Here is a 24168-nt window from a genome sequence, read left to right as displayed (position 1 = left end):
CTATATAGCAAATAAAGTGTTAGGACATTGAATCATGCCATTCTATTCTCATGTTGCATGCATTCTCATCATTGATTCTTCAGTATAAATTCTTCACTATAAATTATTTTTGAATTTATAGTGAAGATGGTCTTGATAAATTAAGAAAAATTATATGCAAATAAAACTTGTAAGTGTTCCATTGTATTCGTTTTTTTTTTTTTTTTTTGTAAATATCTACTTAAATTTCAAATCATGAAACATGGCCTGCTAACAGTTCACATATCCCAAATTTTAAGACTAAGATCAAGAATCAAGAAAACAAATTACTGCAAAATTTAAGGCCTTACTAATCTTCTGTAAATTCTCTGGACTATCAAAACCTTAACTTTTTCACTGCTTCAAGCTATTGCAAGCAGATAAAAATTGGGCATATTTGGCATCTTTTCTGATCTCACATATTCTTGAGTGCACCTTTATGTTAAGAAATCTTCACAAAAACAACTTTTACACACATGTGAATTTTGTAGGGAAGTTAAGTAGGTTATATAATGAATATGACATTTTCATTATATAACCTTTTGCATTATATATATGCAAAAGTCAGAAGAGTGTTTTTAAACTCAAGCACTCTTCTGACTTCGTATATGATCTGAAGGAAAATATTTGCACTTTTGCATACAGCAGAAGAAATGTCATGTCTGATAAGTAACATGGTTATTGTCTTCCCATGGATAGTAAAAATGGTGGGAAGTGTGCATGATGACCATAATAAATGAAAATTGCATAAAATGATCATGAAAGAGAACAATCAGTCATCGTGTCACAGAGTACAATAAGAATAACAAGAGTAGTGGATAGGGCAGACACGATGAGTAATTCTGCTGAATATTTGTGCAAGACCTTGTAGTGGTTGGTACAGAAAGCTCTATTTTCAAGACCTGCACACAACAGTTCTAAATTCTCAGACAATGTAAAAAGTAAATACAGGGGGAACAGCATAATATTTGCATATTTTCAAATAACTGTCATAAGAGAAATTTCTCAAATCTTCCATACAACAACCACTAAAATGGGATGTGTATCACATGGTGATCAATCCCCAAAGGTTGAAGCAAAGACTCTTCCCAACCCTAGTTCTTACTGCACCCACCAGAAAGAAATCCCCACAAGGTACTGTGATGTGACTAAACACCTCATTTGAAGAGAAGAAAAGGAGAGGGAGAGCAGATATTAAGTGTCCTCTATCTACTCATTTCAAAAAAATAGCATATATCTAAATTTTAAAAGTATGATGAAGGGGTCACAAAAGGTTTAGTATCATATAATATATAGAACAACATTTTCAATAAAACATAATTTTGTATCATAGCTTCCATTAAAGTTGAACTGAAAAATGGCATAAACTTTTACCTGATATATTTCAGTTTAAATGATAAAAGAAAAGTCAACAAAGACAGTGTAGCTGGCTTCTATATTTTCAGCAGTGAAAAGGGTAAGAATACATTCTAAGACCATTATAACAAAAATTATGCTGGATCAGAGAACATATCCAGCTATGCCTGTTACATTGAAAAGCACTGAAACTGACAAAAAAAAAAACTTTATTATTTGTAAATGCCATTAACCTGGCAAAGAGATTTGGTTCAAACATAACAAGAAGAACTTTATTAGGCTTATTTTATTTGTATTAAGGTTAGCTGGCATAAAACAGATTGCAATCTTTTTTTTTTTTTTTTTTTTTTTTTTGTCCCATCAATTTAGGTTTCTCGTCAACAACAAGGCAACTCAATTGATAAATGTGTGCCTAAACATAATATACAGACCAAACATACACACTGTAAGCAAGAAGCCTTAACATTTGTCATAATATTTGACATAATAGTAAATGTATGAAAAATTTTTTAACATTTTGTTCAGATGGATTTTAAAATATCAGTATAGAGCACTTTCAAAATTTTAAAGATTACATGAAAAATTATGCAATGAAATACCATATTGAAAAAAATGTTTATTACCTTAAATTTTTTAACATTTCAAAATTAAGATGACCATTTATCTAACTAGCAAAATAAATTATTACATGCAATAAAAGTATGACAACAAATAAACAAAAAATAATAATTACATAACACACCACACAGGAGTGCTTAAGGGTCAAAGTTGGATAACTGGGAGGAGAATTCCAAGTAGCCTTTTAAAGAATGCAAGAACTGACCAGCACTTCTGACCTAATGTCCAATTCTCACCTTCTCGTGGTGCATCCTGTTAGAAATCTACCTGGATAGTGAATGAACAAGGATAGGCTGGCAATTTGAGATTTAGTCAGCCAAATTAATGTATTCTTATTGACATAAACCATAATAAAAAATGATGGTATAACATGATAGAATTTCATGTCGAATGGGATGTGGTTTGGTTAAACAAGGAAAGAGTTGTCTTCACCAGAGAATCAGGATGAACAGTGAAAAGGCAGCTACTAGAACAAATCCCAGAAGATATCCAAGCTCAACATCAGCAGAGTTCAAGATTGGCACCATCAACAAAAACACACCAATGGAAAAAAAATGGAACTAGCAGAAGAATTTGATAAGTACCACATCACCATAATTCAGACCATAATAATCAGGGTAAAGCAGCAGCTATAGTTTAACACTAAATATGATGATAATCTATATGAATGGCAAGAATATCAAGTAGAGTGAGGCAGGCAAATAACAGAATGGAGAACTGAACAATGAGACAATAAGTCTCATTGTTCAGTTCCTGTAGGAGATCGAAACAGTGGAGTAGAAAATCATTACCAGCATCATCAACATCATCAAATTCCTGCCATGTACCCTCAAGGGGTGTACAGGATATGATAGTACTACATGAAAAAAATTACATCATTATTAATTTCCTATCTACAATTTTCCTCCAAATCAGTCTGTTACTTGTCAAGACTCCAACATTATCAGATCTTATATTTCTATCATCTAAGGCACTTTGTACCGTATCAATCCACCTATATCTTGGTCTTCCTCTGGGTCGTTTTGCTGCCAACCTGGCAGAGAACACTCGTTTTGCTAATCTTTCCTCGCCCATTCTGTTTAAGTGACCATACCACCTGAGATTAGCTCTGCTAACGCATTCCTGGATGCCAACAATGTCAAGTTCCTTCCTAATATCCTCGTTTTTAAGATGATATTGCCATTGATGCCATCTGTTCACGCCTATAATCTTTCTCAGGACTCTCATATCTGTGGTCTCTAGTCTTTGGTCAAGTGTTTTACTTCTGACCCAGCTCTCAGATCCATAAGTTAAAACTGGTTTGAACACTGTCTTGTATACAGCTAATTTAGTGTTCCGACTAATTTCTCTCTTATTCCATATGAATTTATTCAATTGACTTCCCACCATACCAGCTTTGCTGATTCTGTTGTCTATATTTAATTTACCATCTTCAGTAAAAAGCGTGCCTAAATAGCTGAAATGTTTTACTTGTTCCACAGGTTCTCCATTCACAACACAGTTGACATTTTCAATGATTCTACCTATTTTCATTGTCTTTGTCTTTTTATTGCTGACCTTCATACCATATCTATTACAACAGCTATTCAATTTAGTCAGAGAATCTTGCAGACTTGTAGCAGATTTATTTAGAAGTATAACATCATCCGCATAAAGCAAAGAGCTGACATTAACATCTCCAATTTTGATATCATGTTTAATACCACTTTCCTTCATAATGTGATCCATATAGATAATGAATAACAGAGGGGATAATGTACAACCTTGTCTCACACCAGATTTAACATTAAACCATCTTCCTGTACTTCCTTCAATTCTAACTGCTGACTTACAACTCAAATAAAGACTAAGTATTGCTTGATATAATGCCCCATTGACAATATAACTGCAGCGTATTGAATAGCTTCTCTCTTGGCACCTTGTCATATGCCTTTTCCAGATCGACAAAACTTAAATACAGATACTTAAATACTCGACTATTTGTCGTAAAGTGAAGATCTGATCCTGACAGACTCTATTTGGCCTGAATCCAGCTTACCAAACATGCAGAAATATTTTGGGAAAATTTGGAGGAAAGAGCAAGGCTATTAATAATAGTAAGTACCTGCGAGATTTCTGTTCAGGATGGACTACTGATTACTAACACAATGTTTCAACATACAAATGTGCACAAATTCACATGGAGAGAATATGCAAAGAAATAGAAAAAAATCTCACTGACTATGTTACTGTTGATAGCAATGTATACAGAAGATTTGAAATTAAAAGTGATCACCATTTAGTGTTGAGTGCTGAATTGCCTATTGAAAAGAGAAGTGTGTAAGAAAGTTTTAAAACAAATCAAAGTTGAGCAGCTTTCTGAAGTGAAATGTAGCTTCAAATAAACAAATATTAAGAAATATAAACAAATATTATTAAAAAAAAAAATAACAGTTTGAAAAACAACCTAACCTTGAAGATTCAGTGGCAGACCATGAATTAAACATTAACTGATTCAGCTAGAGAAGCACACAGTGAGGTTGTCTGCAAGGATAGAAAAATCAGAACTCCATGGTAGACTTAGGAAGTTAAAGAGACAGCGAAAGAAAAGAAGAAAGCCTACTGAAAGTTTCTTATGAGTAAGTCAGCATGTGCTCTTAAAGAATACAGAGAAAATGCAAAAAAGTGATGCACTGTGTAAAACTATCTATCCCAATGGCTTTAACAGGCCTTTAAGGCCCACAACCTTCCAAGCATGCTTGGATTTCGTAACCGAAATACGAGGATAGAATGGTCACTCCTATGCCTCAAGGTATTCTTGGCTGTATCGCTGTGTGTTCAAGGGGCCGGTTTGCCTGCTTGCGGGATGAAAAACACCAGATAAACTGGCGGAAAAAACCCTACTGCCCGCGCCCAAGACCAGCTAACTTGGCTATGGCTGAGGAAGATCCTTCAGCTCCTCACGTCTCCGACGGGAATCGAACCTAGGACACTCCTTCCCCAGGCATATGGTTGCGAAGCGCAAAGCCACTAGGCTAACCGCGCGGACACTGTGTAAAACTGGCTAAACAAAAGTCATGGGAACACTTTGGCAAGAACATTGAAAATAAATAATACCAGGAAGGTGACAAAATATTCTGGAGGCTGGAGAAAAAAAAAAAACTTAGAAATAGAAGAAAGAGTACTGTAAAAGAAATCAGAGATGAAAAAGGCAACAGGAAAACAGATGATAAAGATATTCTAGATGTTTGGAGTAACTACTTTGAAAGATTGCTAAATGAAACAAGCAGTATCAGCACAGTGGTAGAAAACACTCAACAAGAATGCAGTCAGGAATACATATCAATACTTGATCTAGAAAAAGCTATTAAGAACGTGAAATGTGAGAAGGCAACTGGAGAAGATTATATTCAACCAGAAATGCTCAAATGTGGAGGTATAAAAGTTTTATAGTTGCTACACTGCATAATTCAGAAGACCTGGTCAAAGGGCTGAATTCCAAATGATTGGAATAGAGCTCTCATAGTATCCATCTATAAAAAGGGAAATAAAGCTGAATATGAGAATTATAGATGAATCTCCAACTGAGAATTCCTGGTAAGATTTATGCAAGTATACTTGAGAAACAGATGAGAAAAACTGTGGAAGGGAATCTTGGTGAAGGACAAGCAGATACAGGCCAAATAAAGGTTTTCAGAATCAAAATTTCAATTTAAGTCAAATAGTTAAGAAATCTTGGAAATATATAACGATTTGTATTTAAGTTTCGTAGATGGGAATGTAGATGTCCCATTCGTAAATTAGACATTATATCAAGCAATACATAGTCTATGTTTGATTTGTAAGTCAGCAGTTGGAATTGAAGAGAGCACAGAAAGAAGGGTTTTTGATGTTAAATCAGCTGTAAGACAAGGCTTACATTATCTCTTCTGTTACTCATCATCTATATGAAGAAAAGTGATATTAAACCTCTATCAAAATTGAAGAGGTTGATCCCAGCGCTTTACTTTATGCAAGTGATGTTATACTTCTAAATAAATCCTGTGCAGGATTCCCTGACTAAACTGAATAACTGCTATCATAAATTTGGTGAAAATCAGCATTAAAAAGATATTGATAATGAAAATAGGTAGAAACATTGAAAACATCAATTGCATTCTAAATTGAGACCCAATACAAGTAAAACATTTTGGCTGTTTATGCATAATTTTTAGTAAAGACAGCAAATTAAATATGGAAATAGACAAGAGAATTTACAAAGCTAGTATGGTAGGAAGTCAAGTGAATAGATTTTATATGGAATAAGAGTGAAATTAGTCAAAACAGTAAACTAGCTGAATACAAGATCCTGCTCAAACCAATTTAAACTTAAGATCTGAGAGGTGTTAGAAATAAACATTTAATCAAAGACTGGAGACCATAGATATGAGAATTCTGAGGAAAATTAGAAGATTGAACAGATGGCATCAATAGCATAATAATATTAATGCTGATTATATTAGGAAAGAACCTAACAGTGTTAGCAGTCAGGAATGTGTTAACAGAGCTACTCTCAGGTGGTACAGTCATTTACACAGAATGGAATAGGAAAGGTTAGCAAAAACCAGTGTTCTTTGCAAGGGCTGGGAGGAAGAAGACTCAGAGGAAGACCAAGATTTTGGTGGTTTGATACAGTAAAAATTGCCTTAGAAGACAAAAATATAAGCTCTGATAATACTGGAGTCATTACAAATAAAAGATTAATTTGGAGAAAAATGCCAATAGGAAGTTGGTAACAATGTAACTTTTTCCTGTCCTATACATACCCTGAGAGTACATAACAGGAATTTGATGATGATACATCACACAGCATCCAGCCACTACTTAAAACAGCATTTAGACAGTATTAAAAACTGGCCATCTCTGCAGCTGATTACACTGACAAGCAAGTAACTTCCAGTAATTAGATATCATGTAATTTACTGTACTGGTTAAATATCTATATTTTCTATCAATATAAAAAATATTTAAAACTTACCAACTCTACATAAAGATGCTTCATTATCACATAAAACTGTGGTGCTATGATGAGGAATTTCACCACAAACATTCAAATAATATTGCACATTTTCATCTGTTCTTTTGGTAGCTCTTCCATCTATAGCCAACCATGGCATTTCTCCTAAAAAATATGTGTGTGTATATATATATATTTTTTTTTTTTCTTCAAAAGTTTGCAATTATATTGCCATTTTAATCCCATCTTTACTCAATCTTATAACTTTCAAAAATTTATTACAACTGTCAAAATACAAAGTGACATGATCAAATAAATCATGCCACTTATTACATTTATCTGTGTGTTCAAAAAAGCATCATCTTAAATATATTTACCTTTTGCTTTAGTTAAATCACCAAGATCAATATGAACTTTCCCATTATCAACAAAACAGTTACTTGCAATTGGATGATCAGGACAAGCATATTTGGTTTCCCATTTGAACCTATACACACAATTGTTAATTACGCTAATGAACTCTGGCATTCCTTGTCCTCCATTCACTAGAAAATGAATATAAATAACAAAAAATTGCTTACAAAGAGATAATGATTGAGTGAAAATAGAAAAGTGAGCAAATACAGAGAACAAACATCATAATGGGTAATGATTTTTCATTCATGATGCTTTTCATACAGTTTGATATTATTGCCATACCACAAAATAAAATATTCTCCAAATAATAATTATACTTCCTTCAAAAATGTAAGTATTTTTTAAACTGCAAAGTACACATTATATTGAGAAATTACTCATTGCTATTACAAAAATGTTAATATATCTGATCATATAACTTATTTCTATAAAATTACAGATATCACTAGTTAATTAACATGTTCCTGGAAATTGTCACTAAAACAAAAAATATGCATCACAAAAATAATTTTCTTGCAGAATAATATAATAAAAGTGATTACATTTGAGGTAAGATTTTCAGACACGCTTCATATCAGTTTTATGACTATTGCTTAACTGGAATATAATTATTTCTATGAGACTTCATGAAAAATAACCACACAAAAACATGTTTCTATAATGGTAATTTTTAACAGAGCTTTTAAAGTGAAATGGACATCGTCAGAACACTAAGATAAATGTGAGATTATTAGAATACTTCAATAATTAAAATATTACTTCAATGATATTATGGAAGATTAAAGCAGAACTAATAAAAAAATAATAATAAGGTAAAAGAGATGGAGCTAAAAGAACTGCCCCCATTATTCAGAACAGGTAGTCAAATTATTTTTAAAAATCTGATCCACAGAATGTTATAAATATAGTGCATTAGTTTTGGATAGGCCAAATGAGATAATCTAGACCTCTGCTCTGGAGAACAATATTTTTCAAGCCACTTCAGGTTTCCAAACAGCACATTGGTAGTCCTCGCTGTATACAGTTAAAACCATCTACATAGCACTTAAAAATATTAAATGAATTCTTAAAGTCCAATGAAAGATAAATGATAAAAACAGTTATTTGGAACATTTAGTGCATATACTGGCCACAATTAGAAACTTTTATGCAGATGTACATAAACGTCACTTACGCAGCATATAATCAAAATACTTGGCTGTATGCATCATCATGTGTTCTAGGCAACTGTTTAAGAATGCTGCTGTTATAACTAATATTTAAGGAATTGACAGTGTATATATTAAAGTTTATTTAATTTATATTTCTAGTGAAATATAAATTAAATAAACTTTAATATATACTTACCGATATTTTGGCAAACGTCACGTTGCCATCTTCTTGGGAACTTAATACAAAGACACATGCACACAAGTACTACATAACAGCAAATGAGAACTGAAGCTAGGAAGCTAACGTTTTCCTAAAGTCCTGATGGTGCCCCCTGGCGGGCTATATTGGTGGTTCTTGGCCTTTGGGCTGAAGTTCTTCTGATAATTGTTTCCCAAATTTGGGGCAGTCTCATGCATCCAAATTTGTTGAGGTTTGGCATGTTCCTAAGGGCTGAGGCTGATTCCATGAATAGTCTTTCATACTTGAACTTGCTGCGGTGTATGACTGTGGCTTTCTTCCATCTTATTCTGTGGCGAGTATCCAGAGCGTGGTCTGCAAGCCCAGAGTGGCTGTACTGGTGAAATCGGATGTAATCCTTGTGTTCTGAGATTCTGATATTTGCTGTCCTGCCTGTTTGGCCAAAGTAAGACAATTTACTTTGGCCAAAGTAAGACAATTTACAGGCAGGACAGCAAATATCAGAATCTCAGAACACAAGGATTACATCCGAGTATCCAGACCACGCTCTGGATACTCGCCACAGAATAAGATGGAAGAAAGCCACAGTCATACACCGCAGCAAGTTCAAGTATGAAAGACTATTCATGGAATCAGCCTCAGCCCTTAGGAACATGCCAAACCTCAACAAATTTGGATGCATGAGACTGCCCCAAATTTGGGAAACAATTATCAGAAGACCTTCAGCCCAAAGGCCAAGAACCACCAATATAGCCCACTAGGGGGCACCATCAGGACTTTAGGAAAACGTTAGCTTCCTAGCTTCAGTTCTCATTTGCTGTTATGTAGTACTTGTGTGCACGTGTCTTTGTATTAAGTTCCCAAGAAGATGGCAATGTGACGTTTGCCGAAATATCGGAAAGTATATATTAAAGTTTATTTAATTTATATTTCTAGTATACGCTGTCAATTCCTTAAATATTAGTTATCATGTTTAACCAGCGTATAAGCCTCTCAACAAGAATAATGCTGCTGTTAGTAATCATGAATGGTGTTGATTACAGTGGGTAAAAAAAGTATCATTCAGAGTTTGATAAAGGGCTTATTGTGGGTACCCATTTGGCTGGAGCCACAATTTTGAAATCTGCAGAGCTGACTGGTTTCTCAAAAGGTAAAATATCCTGGGTGAATAATCAGTGGAAAAATAACCCAGACTGCTTGTTTATGAGGCATAACTGTGGTTCTAAGACAGACTATCAGGATCAAGATCACCGTAGTCCGAGAAGGCTTATATGGACAATTGGAACTTCCTGTAAGCAGCAATTGACTGAAGCATTTAATGAAGGCTATTCCCAACCCATATCTCATCAAACTATGCACAGGGAATTGAAGAGGATCAGTACTGACAGTTGTATGCCCACAGATTTCTACAAAGAACAAGAAAGTTTGTGTACAGTGGAGTCAGGAACAATGTGACTGAACATTTGAAGACGAAAAAAAGTAATGAGGTCTGATGAGTAATGGTACACTTTATTCTATACTGACAGTAGGCAGAGAGTTTGGAATGAACCCCATAAAGTAATGAACCCAGCTTGCCTTGTAAACACAACTCAAGGTTCTGGAGGTGGTGTCATGGTGCGGAGTATGTTCTATTGGTATGGAATGGATCCTCTGATGTTGCTGGAAGGTTGGGTATCCTCCAAGAAATATCTGAACATTGTTGCTAATCAAAGTCCATCCCTGACCACCACAAAGCCCAGATCCGAACCCCACTAAGAATGCATGGGACATGTTAGACAAACAAATTCTGGGAGCAAAGTCCTCTTCTATCAAATCTGAGCCAGTTCAAAGGACTGTTGAGTGACAGTCTGGTAGATGCAATACAACACCTTGTGGAAAATCTATGCCAAATTGAATATGTACTGTAATTCAGGCTAAAGGTGGTCCAACATGGTATTAAATAACTTTCTAATTCAGTAGCCGGTATGTGTAAATGTATGACAGTAATGACAATTTCAATAGAGAAATTTAAACAATTTATTCAGACTATAGAAAACTGGACCAAAACCTATATAAAAAAAAGATATCTTCAGAATAAATACAACAGAAAATTCCAAGTGTTATTTAAATTAATAAGCTAAAAACAATATACTACATATTATTTGGGAGCATTAAAGAGACCTGCTTTTCTAACTCAGCTATATACAGTTCTTTCGCTTGGTTGAACAGCGGGAAGGAGTGATGACAAGAGGCCATCCCCGGAAGTTACGAAAGGAAACTGTGAGCAAGAGGGTGAGGAGTGGTTTCTTTGCATGGAGGGTGGTTGAACCATGGAATGCATTGCCTGATGGAATGGTGAGAGCGAGAACAGTCAATGAGTTCAAGGAGCGGTATGATAGACTTTGTGTTTCTTGGGGGGGGGACTCCCCTCGATGAGTCTTGATAGACTTTGTTTCTTAGGAAGGACCTCACACGATGAGTCTTTTGACTACATGGAGGCCTGAATAATAATAATAATAAAAAAAAATACTGCAATTTATTCACACCAAAAGAATGAGAAAGGATCTCATAGGATTCTCTGAATAACCTGATAAATTCTATAAATCTTACACAAATGATTACCAGTAGAATGGTTAGAAAACCCTGACTTTCATATCAAGAAACTGGATATAGTACTACTCAGTGGAAGTGGTTTTCACCTGTTTTACCAGTTTGAAGAAAATATGGTGTGTTATACAAATAAGGTACTTTATATACGTCTTGAATGAAAAGAAATGGTAAAGAGACTGTTAGAATGGAGATAGAAGGCAAATTTTTCTGACAGCATGATTAAGTTAATATTTCTTTAACAGCCTAGAATGTTTCCATTGCTGGTATATAACAACACATCTTTGTTTACAACAGGTGTGGCCAACTTCATCCTATATGAGAGCCAATATATGATGAGTGGTAGCATCACGGGCCGCACACTTTTAGACAGAACTTAAATAAAACAAACTCTGTATTTTTTCAAGGCAATAGTTATATGTATTGAATTACTGTATTTGTTAAATAATTTTACTACTGGGAGAACAATATAAAATACTTGATCCATTTCACCCTTATCCATTTCATAAAAGACAAACTCCCTCCTCTTCTGTGTATATATAGAGTTCCTTTTGTTCCTGGGCCAGCCTGGTTGGCTGAGTGGTTAGCATACCTGCTCTCCAACCAACAGGTTGTGGGTTTGAATCTCACTGTGGGCATGGATGTTTATGATTGTCTTACCTGGTGTACTGCCATAACCTTTGATATGGCACAGTATGACCTTTGCTGTCCTTCCATCATTAAAACCATAAATCTCCATCATCCTTGTTCCTGTAAGTTGGTCAACTATGGACAGACAGGAAGATCAGCTATCATCCGCATGGAAGAACATAAAAATACATCTGCAGTCATGACTATGGTCAATCTGGCCTTGCAGAACATGCTTTAGATACAGCTCACAGAATCAAATGGATAAAGACCATCACGCTCCACCACAGTAAATTTAGAAAAGAAAGATTGTTTTTAGAATCTGCTACTGCTCTTAAAAATCAGCCTAATTTGAATAAATATGACTGTATAAAACTTGTATAAGTCCGCGCGGTTAGCCTAGTGGTTATGCGCTTCGCAACCATATGCCTGGGGAAGGAGTGTCTTAGGTTCGATTCCCGTCGGTGATGTGAGGAGCTGAAGGATCTTCCTCAGCCATAGCCAAGTTAGCCAGTCTTGGGCATGGATAGCAGGGTTTTTTCCCCAGTTTATTCTGGGGTTTTTCATCCAGCAAAGCAGACAAACTGGCCTTGAGAACTTAACACTACAGGCCATAGGATATACCGGGGCATAGGGCTGACCACCTTATCCTGTAAACGGATTGAGGTCCGATGATCAATGGACCCTCGACACCGCAAGGTAAAAGAGGGTATAAAGAAAGAAGATGAGAAATATGGAAAACACTAATACTTTGAGATCCCAGTTTACATCTTAGGCTGCTGAAAAGTGTCCATAGAGGGCACCCCCACCTAGTTAAGACCAAGTCTTTCATCCACATGTTTCACTTAGTTTTTTGCTGCCTTTGTGTGCATGTTACAAATCTCGTATTGTACTCTCTGATGATATCTCTGTAACTGAGATGAAATACTGGAAGAATTAAATATTATTTTTAATCCTTTCCTAGTGCTGTTTCATTCCATTAATCCTTTAACATGAACAACCTCCACATATTCTCAACAATGGAAAAGCATAATGAAATGGATAGAAAACAGGAACTACATAGCTGAACTGAATTCCTATAGTGTAAAGTAAATAATTTAGCAATGATCAGAATGAACTGGAAAGCTTTGTTTATGGTAACCTCAATGTGCATAAGGTAAAATGAGATGATGAATGAGCACTCTTCCCATTAGGTGAGTTCAAGGAGAGATTACAACTAAAAATTAAGCTAAATTTCAGTGGTAATGTTATTTATTGTTTTCCAAATATCTGAAAAATAGACATGAATAAAAATATAGTTTTCCATGAATAGAAGATTTTTACTTCGAACAAAACTTAATAGTTATATATCAAAGTAATGATGATAAAAATGTAAATTAATATTGCTATTGTCTACTTACCTGCAGTTTGGTTGCATATGAAAGTTATTATTGTTGATTTATCAATTCCTAATGCACACGACCCGCCTTTATAAGTCAAAGTAAGTTGTTCGTCAGCATATCTAAAACAAAACAAACAAACAAAAAATGACTATGCATGTACGCATTATGCAGAAATGCTGATATAAGTAGTAATTTATTTTTAATAATTAAAAATTTTGAATGAATAAAAATAAACTATGTTTTAGAAGGCAGTGAGGCTATCATAATCCATTATTACATTTATCTATAATATGAAAATTACAGCAGATAGAGAAAATTTCTATATTCAGTATCATATGAGATCTCAGAAATGAAATCATCTCATTCTAGCCATCTCTAATGAAAAGAGCCACAATCTTCCAAAGTCAGAAAGTCCCAACAACATTTTATTTTTGATCAGAGGTATCATCAACTTTGCATAAATCATCAAGGTGTGTGCTGGGCACTAGGATAGTACATACAGATAGAAACACTTGAAAGGAACAAAATTTACAACACATTACTACTAGCTGTTCATTGAGAGCTTTCATCCATATTGCCAGGAGTCAAATTTCCTGATCTTACAATTTAGTCTTCTAGAAGGCACTTAGGAAGGAGTGTTGAAAAGTTGTGATAATCACTTCATGAAGGAATTAAGGTAGAATTATGTAATTTACATATTATTCTACATATTCCCCATGAAGTGTTATACACTTGTTACAATGTTGCTGCATCATTTGCAATCCTCTGAGAAAGTCTTACCCTTGTTGAACAAACCAGTCCTCAGATGACTTCATCATCTGTTGTAAGTTTTGTTCCTTTCAAGTGTTTCTATAAATTTGGGAACAGGAAATAATCAAATGGGGGCAGGTCTGGTGAATAGGGTGGGTAAAGCAGAAGACATTGAAAGCCCAAGTTGTGTATTGTCTGTTTTTCATGAGCAGTGTGAGCAGTGAATTGTCTTTCAAAAGCAATGCCTCTGCTGAATTTCCCATGCTGTTTTTTCTCCAGTACTTCCTTTAATTCCTTCAGAGCTGTTGAATAAACTGCTGCTATAACAGTTTCACCTTTCTTGAGGTACTTGGTAAGGATTACACCATCTATATCCCAAAAGACAATAGCAAGAATCTTCCATGCTGAATTTTGAATTCAGAACTTCTTTGGTTGTAGAGAACCTGTGAGTCGACTCCATTGACTGTTTAACTTCTGGATCATAGTAATGAAGCCATGTTTCATCAACAGTCACAATAAGAGTCAAAAAATTTGCACCTGATTTCTCAAGACACAAAATCCTTGAGATAACAGCACATGTTCTCCCTTTTAGTCAGAATTCAAATATTTGAGGACCCACTTTGCTGAGAGCTTCTGTATGTCCAGATGTTGGTGGATAATGGCCACCAGCTCGTACCCTGGATATCCCCAGAGTCTTTGCAATGTTTTTGATTAGTCTATCATCTAGTATTCATCTATCATCAAGGATCATGGCATGCACTGCACCGATGTTTTTAGTATGATTGCGGTGGAAGGTCTTCCTAACCTGAGAGCATCTATTGTCCTAAGATGACTAGTTTTAAACTTGGCCACCCATCTATCAACTGTTGGATATGCTGAGGCATAATCCCCTAAAGACTCACTCAAATTTTGGTGAATCTCAGTTGTGGATTTTTCTTGCAGCATGGAAAACTTGATGGCCTGTACAAGTCTTCAAATTTCTTCAAAACCTCTCACATGTCTTCTTATATATCCTAAAAGAAAAAGAACAAATTATTACAATTTGACGAAACATGGGGTTTTAAGGATTTAAAGATATGTTCTTTCTTGTGGTTATATCAGTTGCTTTAATATCATTTTGTTCTAGGTGTTTATCAGAACTTTTTCAGCCCCCCCCCCCCTGCATCGATATAACAATGTTAGCTTTCTGCAGGGTTTTTTCCCCAGCCATCAAACAACTGTTTTGCTAACTTTTCCTCTCATATTCTGTTCAGGAGACAACAGCAGATGAGATAATTCTGCTCACACATTCCTGAATGTAAACAATGTCAAGTTCCTAATATCTTCATTTTAAATATGATTCTGCCACTGATACCATCTGTTCATATGATGCTGATGTTTGAACTCTAAAGTAATTTCTAGTCTTTGAACAACTTATTTCTAAACCAAATTTTGGGTCCATAAGTCAAAATTAGTCGGAATGCTGCCTTGCATACAGTCAGTCATTAGTTCAGTGTTTTACAAAGTTCATGCTCAGTCCATATAAATTTGTTTATTTTCCCACCAAACCAATTTGCTTATTCTGCTGTATTTCCATAATTATTTTGCCATCTTCACAAAAACTGCACCTAAATAGCTGAAATATTTTACTTGTTCAATGGTTCTTCAATAAAAATTGTTCCTGTCTATTTTCAGGGTTGAGCAAGTTGCATCATCCATGTAACAAGTCACATGTTTGTAGCTAGTATTAAATGGAGGAATATGATACTCCCAAGTCATTAAAAATGTCTGGGTGAAATAGCTGTGAGAAGGGAACTGACAGTTTGAAAGAGGTGTTGTGATAGGATTCCATTTCGCAGGCCTATCCATTTGGCAAATTGTTGAGAAATTGGGCCATCCCAGGACAGCAATCAGTGATACCATACTAAGATGGAAGCATAAGGAGTCAACTACAAGTGCTACTCGCAGTGGATGACCCGTCACACTCACCGAATGTGACTGTAAGGTGCAATGAAGGATAATACATAAAAACTGCCATTCATCAGTCAACACATTGAATGTGGAGTTCTGGGCATTGACTGGAACATGAATCTGCACAAAAACATTCAGAACTGTGGCTCACAACATGGGTTTCCACGGCAGAACTGCAATATACAGCATTATCTTCAGTAGTACATTCTCTTTGCACTACTGAAGATGATGTGACATGGAAGCTTGGAAACTGTGTTATGAAGCAATGAATCACGCTACACCCTCTACCAAGCAGATGGATAGGTGCAGGATGCCTGGTGAATATCTCTTACAAGAATGTGTAACCCCAACTATGAAATTCGGAGGAGGTGGTGTGGTCCTATTTCTCGTGGAAACAACTTACTAGAATTAGATGCCCATATATAATACTACAACTAGTTTCTTATCAGTAATTCATTTACCTTTAATAAAAGTATTTCTATTCATACCTGTTATTTCTCAGTGATATCTGCCATTCTCAAATGACTTAAGTTTCATTAATGTCAGCTCACATATTCATGCCATTTAGTAATTCAAATATACCAACCAAATATAGGATTCTGCTTAATTATTGGTTCTTAACATATCCTGAAGCAAGCACTTCTTTCCTCCCCACAATCTTTTGTTTCAACTGAAGAATCCACCATGATTTGTGGGATATCCACTGATATGCAAACAGGAAGAATGAGAAACAAAACATCATCTCACTACAGGGTGAAGGACAGTCCTTCACCTTGTTTTAAACAAGTGGCATGAATTTAACAAGTGTTGAATTCATTTGGGACAATACTCAACAATACTGAAACAGATTCAATGAAGTGTACCATATTTTGTGATCCATGTTCATTTCCAACGTTTTTCTCATTTTTTTTAATATGCAATTCTTAACAAGAATTTTAATTTTCTGAAATCATTCTGGTGCTTGGTCTTTATTCAATTTTAATATTACAAAAGTTGATTTCAATCAGTTCAAATAATATTTGCTTTTTTATTTATTTATATATGATTATAAAATAATTGTCACTTTTTAACTGTACTGATTTTTTGCTTCTGACATAGTATTTACGGTCTTACAACTAACTTTTTTATCTTAACACATTATCAACAGGCTGCTCTCTGCAAATATTCTTATGTATGATGTCCAATTTGAGAATATTTGCAGATGGCAGAATATCTGACAATAAAAACTTTGCATCCTAAAATACTACGAACTCAGAAATAAAGTATTTATTGAACAATTGAAGTCTTGAACCCACTAGTGGTTTTCTGTATTTTCATCATCATCAAATTCCTGCCATGTACCCTCAAGGGGTGTATTTTCTTTTATTTTCTTTTTTTTTTTTTTTGTTATGTATGGAGGATAAGCTTTTCCCCCTGCGGAGGAGATCAATTACAATGCACTGTAATTTTACTTTTACTTCCTTAATTTTTCTTCTCACTATATTATGCATATGTATTCTGCATTTTAATGTTCTTTCCATAGGTTTTGGTATTTCCTCTGTCTGCCACTATTTTTTCCTTCTCAGTACTAGTCTGTTTCACTAATATACCTATATTTTTACTCATTCCAAATTCAGATTCACACTATTATAGCCTACTCTAATTACTTAATTACTTCACTATTTACTCTTATTTATGTATCTTATATAACCTTTCTCCATTTTTCTTTCTAAAGTTTTTTTTTTTTTTATTAATTAGATCTTTAATCTTAGTTTAGTTTAGTTACTATGGGAGTGTAGTGTGATATTATCAGTCCTCCAGATATATTTCTGCATTGCCAGGTCTTTTATCTCTAAGTATTATATAGAAATTTCATCATTTCAAAATATTATCCTGAAAAAAATTTTGAAAATTTGAAAACTAAAACTTACTGAATACAACCTAAATATCCACCACTTACCTCAAAACTGCAGAATTTATTCTCCCAATGACATCTGGTTTTTTGGAAGATGGATCAGTAAAACAAACTGCTTCAGTATTCCCTCTTAACTGGTCCCCACAAGGGCTATGTTTTACAGTCCCACATACATTCAAATAGAACACTTTATTAATTCCATTTACATTTCCTGATATTTGATAGAAACCTAAATAAATATACAAATATGATTTTAATAAAAACAAATGAAATCATTTATTATATTGAGCATCAATATCTTTTTTTTATGTTACTCCACCCATAAAGTTTGTAAACCTATAATATAAACCTTAAATACCATTGATGGGGGGAAGGTTTTTATTTTAATTGCTTGTTTTTTTTATACTATTTATGTATTTATCTTTTTTAAACATTATCTGGAAACTGATCTAGAAATCAAGCAATGAATTTTTTTTAAGACATGCTAGGTATCCAATAAGTTTACTTCTTTCCAAGAAATAAATCAGAAAAAAAATAAACCAGAAAAATTCCAACTTTAATCTTAACTGTATTTCATTCTTCTTATATAAGTATATATCTATGTCTTGTAATATTTTAAACTAATTGTTTTGCCATATTAAATGCTTCAAAATGTATAAATGTAATACATGTTTTCAGATTGTAAAAAAACCTCTTAATTTTTGAAAGAAAGAAAGAAAGTTAAATAGATGCATAACTATCTTTTTCTAAAAAGGATAGTTTTTTCTAAAGTCGTTCTGTGATTTTAGATGCAATCTGAATATTCTGTAAGTTTCTTAACTAATATTCTACTCTATATTTTGTAACAAGAATTTAAAATGTTTAACATCTCCATAATTTTGAGATTTTTTTTTTTTTTTTTAAAACAAGGAATTTTTTTTTCTGATCTTTTCTGTTCCTTCATTTAGTTTCTCACTGAATATATCTTATTCAAAAATAAGTCTCTCTCTAAATCTTATTTATGCAAATTTATATAATTTTGAATTTAGGTTCTTTTCTTTTAAGTTAATTTTTAATGTCTACCAGATGTTTCTTTTTTGGTAGGTTTCTAACCAGTCCTAATTATACTGACTGTTTTTCTAATAACTTCTATCTGGTCTCTAACTCACTTTTGTAAGATAACTGTTTTTTAATAACACTATTAAAAAAGCCTATTCTATCATGTAAAATGTTTGAAATGTGGCAACCCAAGGTATCTGATGCTTGATCATACTTTACTCCATGTAAAATACATCTATTATATTATCTGTAGATTGATCTCTTCCCTTCTTTCTTTCTTTTCTTCCTGCTCCTACTCCCCCCCCCTCCCTTCCCCACCCAAAGCTATTAGAGTATTCGAGGGCTAGGGGGTGAAACTTTCTATTTTACTATTTCTTTTCATCTTATGCAATGAGAGCCAGCCTTTGTAAAATTTTGTTCGATAAATTAAAATAATTAATTTATCGAACTCTATTTTATATGGGTTTTAGACCTAAATAATGCAAAAAAAATAATAATAATAATGTAAGATTCCTTTTGTCTGAATAGAAATTTACTGTATTGAAAATTGTGTAAAATAATTCCTGTTAAAATATTGTACTTAAAATTTAGAGAAAATGGAATAAGTGATTTAACATTGCAAGTAAGCTATAAGAGTAGTGTGTCAGAAAAGTTCGCAACAACTCGCAAACAAAAGAAGAGACTGAGGAGATGATGCGGAGTATGTAACTGGAGACTTGGTACCCACTGTCGGCGATTCCTCAAGAATGTTCTGGGAGACTTCCAAGGAGTGTCCAGCAACAGTTGTTCCCCCCCCCCCCCATAGCTGATCGTGACTCCCGCAAAATGTTTGATGTCTGGTTATGCCAGGGAATGGAGAGTAGATCAGAATGGAAAGTAAATCAGAGTTGCTAATTTAACATCACAAGAACAAAACACCACTATTCTTATTCCCTATGTCTGAAGTACATCTGAAAAGATAACCAAAGTACTAATAAAATATAACCTTCAACACCACATTGAAACCCCATGGGTTTGAATGTGGTGTTGAATTTTATGTTATACCATGTTATTTTTTGACACAGAACACTTTCATCACAGCAAGATGAAGTCTTCAACATCTTCTTGAACAAATGCTTTCAACACTGACCTCCTTAGCATTCAAGTTGGTGAAGACAACCTGCTGGATTTTAATACCACCAAAATGTAATTTTTATCTCGTTTCCAGGAAGAAAAACCATGTCTCTCTTCTTCATTTCTGACAACATTCTTCTTACCAACACCATCAGTTTCTCTATATTTTGGTCAGCTCTCACATCAAACCTATCCTGTCATAAGCACCTCAGATTCATAGCCTCTTCAAGCCTCATAAAAAAAAAAACAACTTTGGTATTTTTTTTGCATTCCAAACAGTACTTCTATCATGCTCAATTCCCAACACTATAAGGCTCAAATTCACCTGACCTTAGAATACTATTCCTACGTTTGGGATGGTGCACCCTCTGAATGTTCAACTGTATTTAGAAGCAAACAGTTCACTTAACTGATGATCCCCCTCCTCACTGATTCCCTCCAATCACTTTCTCATATACAACACTACCATCCCTCCACTTTCCTTGGGTGCTGTTCCAGTTCAGTGGAGTAGCACCTATGGAAATTCCATACTGTTTTTCCCCAATGATTACAACTTTCAGATCTTCAACATAGAGATCAACAAATTCCTTTCTTCCTTCTAACCACAACACATCATGACATGAGAGTTCTCATATGCAGGCTGATATATATATGATGATATTTAAGATATTCAGCCCATAGAATCCCACTGCTGAATGAAGGCCTCTCTTTATTGCAGGAGGACTGGATCTACTTCTTTCATGGTGACCCACTCCATCTTGGTAGAGGTGTACATTTGTATGTAAGCATGCACGTAAAAAAATTATCACAAACATCCATATATCCAGCCTTTCTGCTGGAGAACAGATATGCTAATTATTTAACCTATTTGAAAAGCTTTTCAAAATGCACCAATTATATGCTGTAAAGGGGAAAATAAAGAGCAATTATAGCCTATACTTAAATTATAAGTCAGCAGGAACTGAAAGATATACAAGAAAAAAAAACTGATGTAAAATCAGGGGGGTGCAAGAAAGCAGTGCATGCTATTACCATTGTTATTTATCATCTATTCATTCATTCAGCCACACATCATATTGGGCTACTAAAGTTGGTAATGCACAATATATTACCTCTCTCAGCCCAGCCAACAAGCCTCCATAGCTCAGTCAGTATAGACAAAGCCCTTTGGTTGGAAAGACCTGGATTCGATTCCCATCCATGACGTGAGGAACCTTTATCTGGTTCTTTCGACTAAAGATGAGTTAGCTGGTCTCATTCAGAGATGGGGGGTTTCACCCGAAAACTCTGGTTTTTCGTACAAAGTTTACAAAAATTTTCATAAAAATACTGTACAAAGTGCCTTAAATGATAGAAATACAGGGTGTTCGGGATAAATTTGACAGTTTCGTAAGGAAAAAAAAAATCTTCTTTGTATCTATTAAATTTAATGAATTGACAAAAAAACATTACAGGCAGAGTTAATTACAATACTATCAACAAGATTTACTCAAAATAACCACCATTAGCATCGATCACAGCTTCAATTCTGCTTCGGAACCTCGAACAAGCTGATGCTACAGTCTCCCTGGGAAGGGCCGCAAAAACTGTTTTAATTTTATCTATTAACTGGGCTTTTGTATTACTGGAAGTGTGATTGGTGTCTTTTTCAACTGCGCCCCATACAAAATAATCCATGGGGTTAAGGTCTGGGGAGTTTGGAGGCCAAACATTTGGACTGGTGAAGTCGTAGAAATTTTCAGACAACCATTTTTGACTTTTCCCAGAGGTGTGGCAAGGGGCCGAATCCTGCTGCCATACATACGGCCTACCATTGGCTACCCTTGTTATCCAGGGCTTGACTACAGTTAGCAACTCCACGAACAAAGCCCGAATTCCAATGCCAGGGTTCTTCAACACCTGTTCCTGCAGATTTGCGAGGAATTCTGCTGTACGAACGCAATCAGATCGTCTGCTAGGGATCTTTCTTCTTGCTACATCCTCGTAGTCACCATTGCAAGTCTCTAGTTCATGCCTGATTGTTTTTACTGTATTCAGGGAGCATTGGGCAGCAGTCGTAATATCCTTATTTTGATGGCGGGCACGAATCATCATGATACAAGTTATTCTCTTCCATGATTCAGGTGGGTTCCAGCTATCCATCCTTTCTGACATCTTGTATATGAATGAAGAAGGGTCCAAACTTTTAAATGAAGAGAAGTGTGTGTTAATACATGTAACTTACGGAAAAATATAATTAATTATAAATATGTCAAATTTATCCCGAACACCCTGTATAAGATCTGATAATGTTGGGGTCTTGAGAAGTAACAGACTGATTTGGAGGAAAATTGAAGTTAGTAATGATGTAAATTTTTCATGTAGTACTATCATATCCTGTACACCCATTGGGGGTACATGGCAGGAATTTGATGAATTGTTTTCTGAACTGCCACTGTGTTGTATGATATCACTGGCCCTGTCCATGCAACAATGTTTCAGGAACAACCAGGATTAAGAAACACACTAATATAGTCATATATGTATACCTAATGTGGAATAATTCTTAATGGTATAACCAACACCAACAGGGGGGGGGATAAATTCATTAAACTCACTAATAATTTAATTGTTTCTACAATTACTTAATTTAATACTGTGTGCTTGTTACAGTTATCAATGAGCTCTGATGATACTGGGTAGAAAACCAGCAAATTAGTGAGTTTAATAAAAAAAAAAACATCTGGTGTTGGTTATACTTAACAGTATAACCAACACCAAGCTTATTAATGAACAGCACTTAAGTCTTTCTTTATGTATGTATAATGTTTATTTATTTATTTATTGAGTTTTATGATAATGAATGTTTTCAATGCCTGTTTATAATAGTAGAGAAGAATTTGTTTGCTTTTTTTTTCAATAAAAAGCAAATTCAATGCCATTGTACAATGGCATTGAACACAGGTAAATCAGCATTAACAAAAGCTTATAAACTGACCAGTAATAAACATGTGACTGCGATATATTAGGAAACAATGGTAGAGTACCCAGGTTAAGCATCTGACAAGTGAGATATTTGCCTGACTATGAGCCAGCACAAAATTTTTCAAGCCCTGTGTATACTGTTAATGTAGCATTTTGGCTAATTTCACTCTTATTCAATAAATTTATTTAACTGGTCTTCCAACTATAACATCACTGCTTATTATTTTCACATTTAATAATTTTACTTCTATAAGTTTTCAATTAAAAATACAATTGGAGTTTTCCCATGTTCCAACCTATTTTCAAAGTTATTTTTATTTCAATTATCCCATATAATTGCAGCATTCTGAAAAAGTTTTCCTCTTGGAACCTTGTTATATGCTTTTTACAGAACTTAAATACAGACTTTTTATATTTCCATGACTTCTGAACTATTTATCATGAGCGAAAATCTGATCCTGACAATCCCAACTTGGTTTAAACCCAGTTTGTTTTTCTCCAGGTTTCACGTCCACAATTTTTCTTAGTCTCTTCTTAAGTACGCTTGCATAAATCTTACCTAGAACACTCAATATGGAAATTTCTCTGCAATTCTCACATTCAGTTTTATTTCTATTTTATGCAAGGGAGCTATGAGAGCTCATTGTTGTTGTCGTCGTCTGAGCAATTCAGGTATAGGCTTTTTATGTCCTGTTCCTGATCTGCAGATGAAATTGGTCTTTCCATCTTAGGGTTAATGAAAGTAGCCTTCTTCCTGTAGGTCTTTATTTATATGCTAGTTTGGGAATCCTATTGTTATCCATCCTTTCTATGTGGTGTAGAAAATTTTGATGATTTTTTTTTATTTCTTGTACGATGTTCTTTGTATCTAATCATTCTCTTATTTCTGTGTTTTTCTTTTTATCTAATCTGGTAGTCCCATGAGATGGTCTTAGAAACTTCATCTGTGCTGCTTCCAATCTTTGTTTCTTTGTTTTAGAATCCAGGTTTCACTTCCAAATTTGAGAGATGGTTTAGAGGTCATATTATGTAATCTCAATTGTTTCTTTAGTCATTTGTTTTCCAAATTTCTTTCAATTAGGCCATCCATTCTATTGTAAATTTGTAGTCTTGCTTCCAAGTGTGAATCA

General features: G+C 34.5%; 1 protein-coding gene across 2 annotated transcripts in view; it reads right to left on the bottom strand.

Moving 5' to 3' along the window:
* Window positions 1-24168, bottom strand: part of Lerp (lysosomal enzyme receptor protein) — a 514158-nt gene that overhangs the window by 415844 nt on the left and 74146 nt on the right. For both annotated transcript variants that reach the window (XM_090408956.1, XM_090408955.1), the window contains exons 6-9: window positions 17969-18152; window positions 13348-13448; window positions 7345-7512; window positions 6989-7132 (exon numbers count right to left, since the gene is read on the bottom strand). In XM_090408956.1, coding sequence (XP_090265082.1) covers window positions 6989-7132; window positions 7345-7512; window positions 13348-13448; window positions 17969-18152 — 597 coding nt within the window. The remainder of the gene's footprint in view (window positions 1-6988; window positions 7133-7344; window positions 7513-13347; window positions 13449-17968; window positions 18153-24168) is intronic.

This window comes from Typopeltis vanoorti, chromosome 19 (genome assembly GCF_054136105.1).
Source record: "Typopeltis vanoorti isolate ZY-2024b chromosome 19, IOZ_Tvanoo_1.0, whole genome shotgun sequence".
Taxonomy (NCBI): Eukaryota; Metazoa; Arthropoda; class Arachnida; order Uropygi; family Thelyphonidae; genus Typopeltis; species Typopeltis vanoorti.
This window is presented reverse-complemented; position numbering and strand designations above follow the sequence as displayed.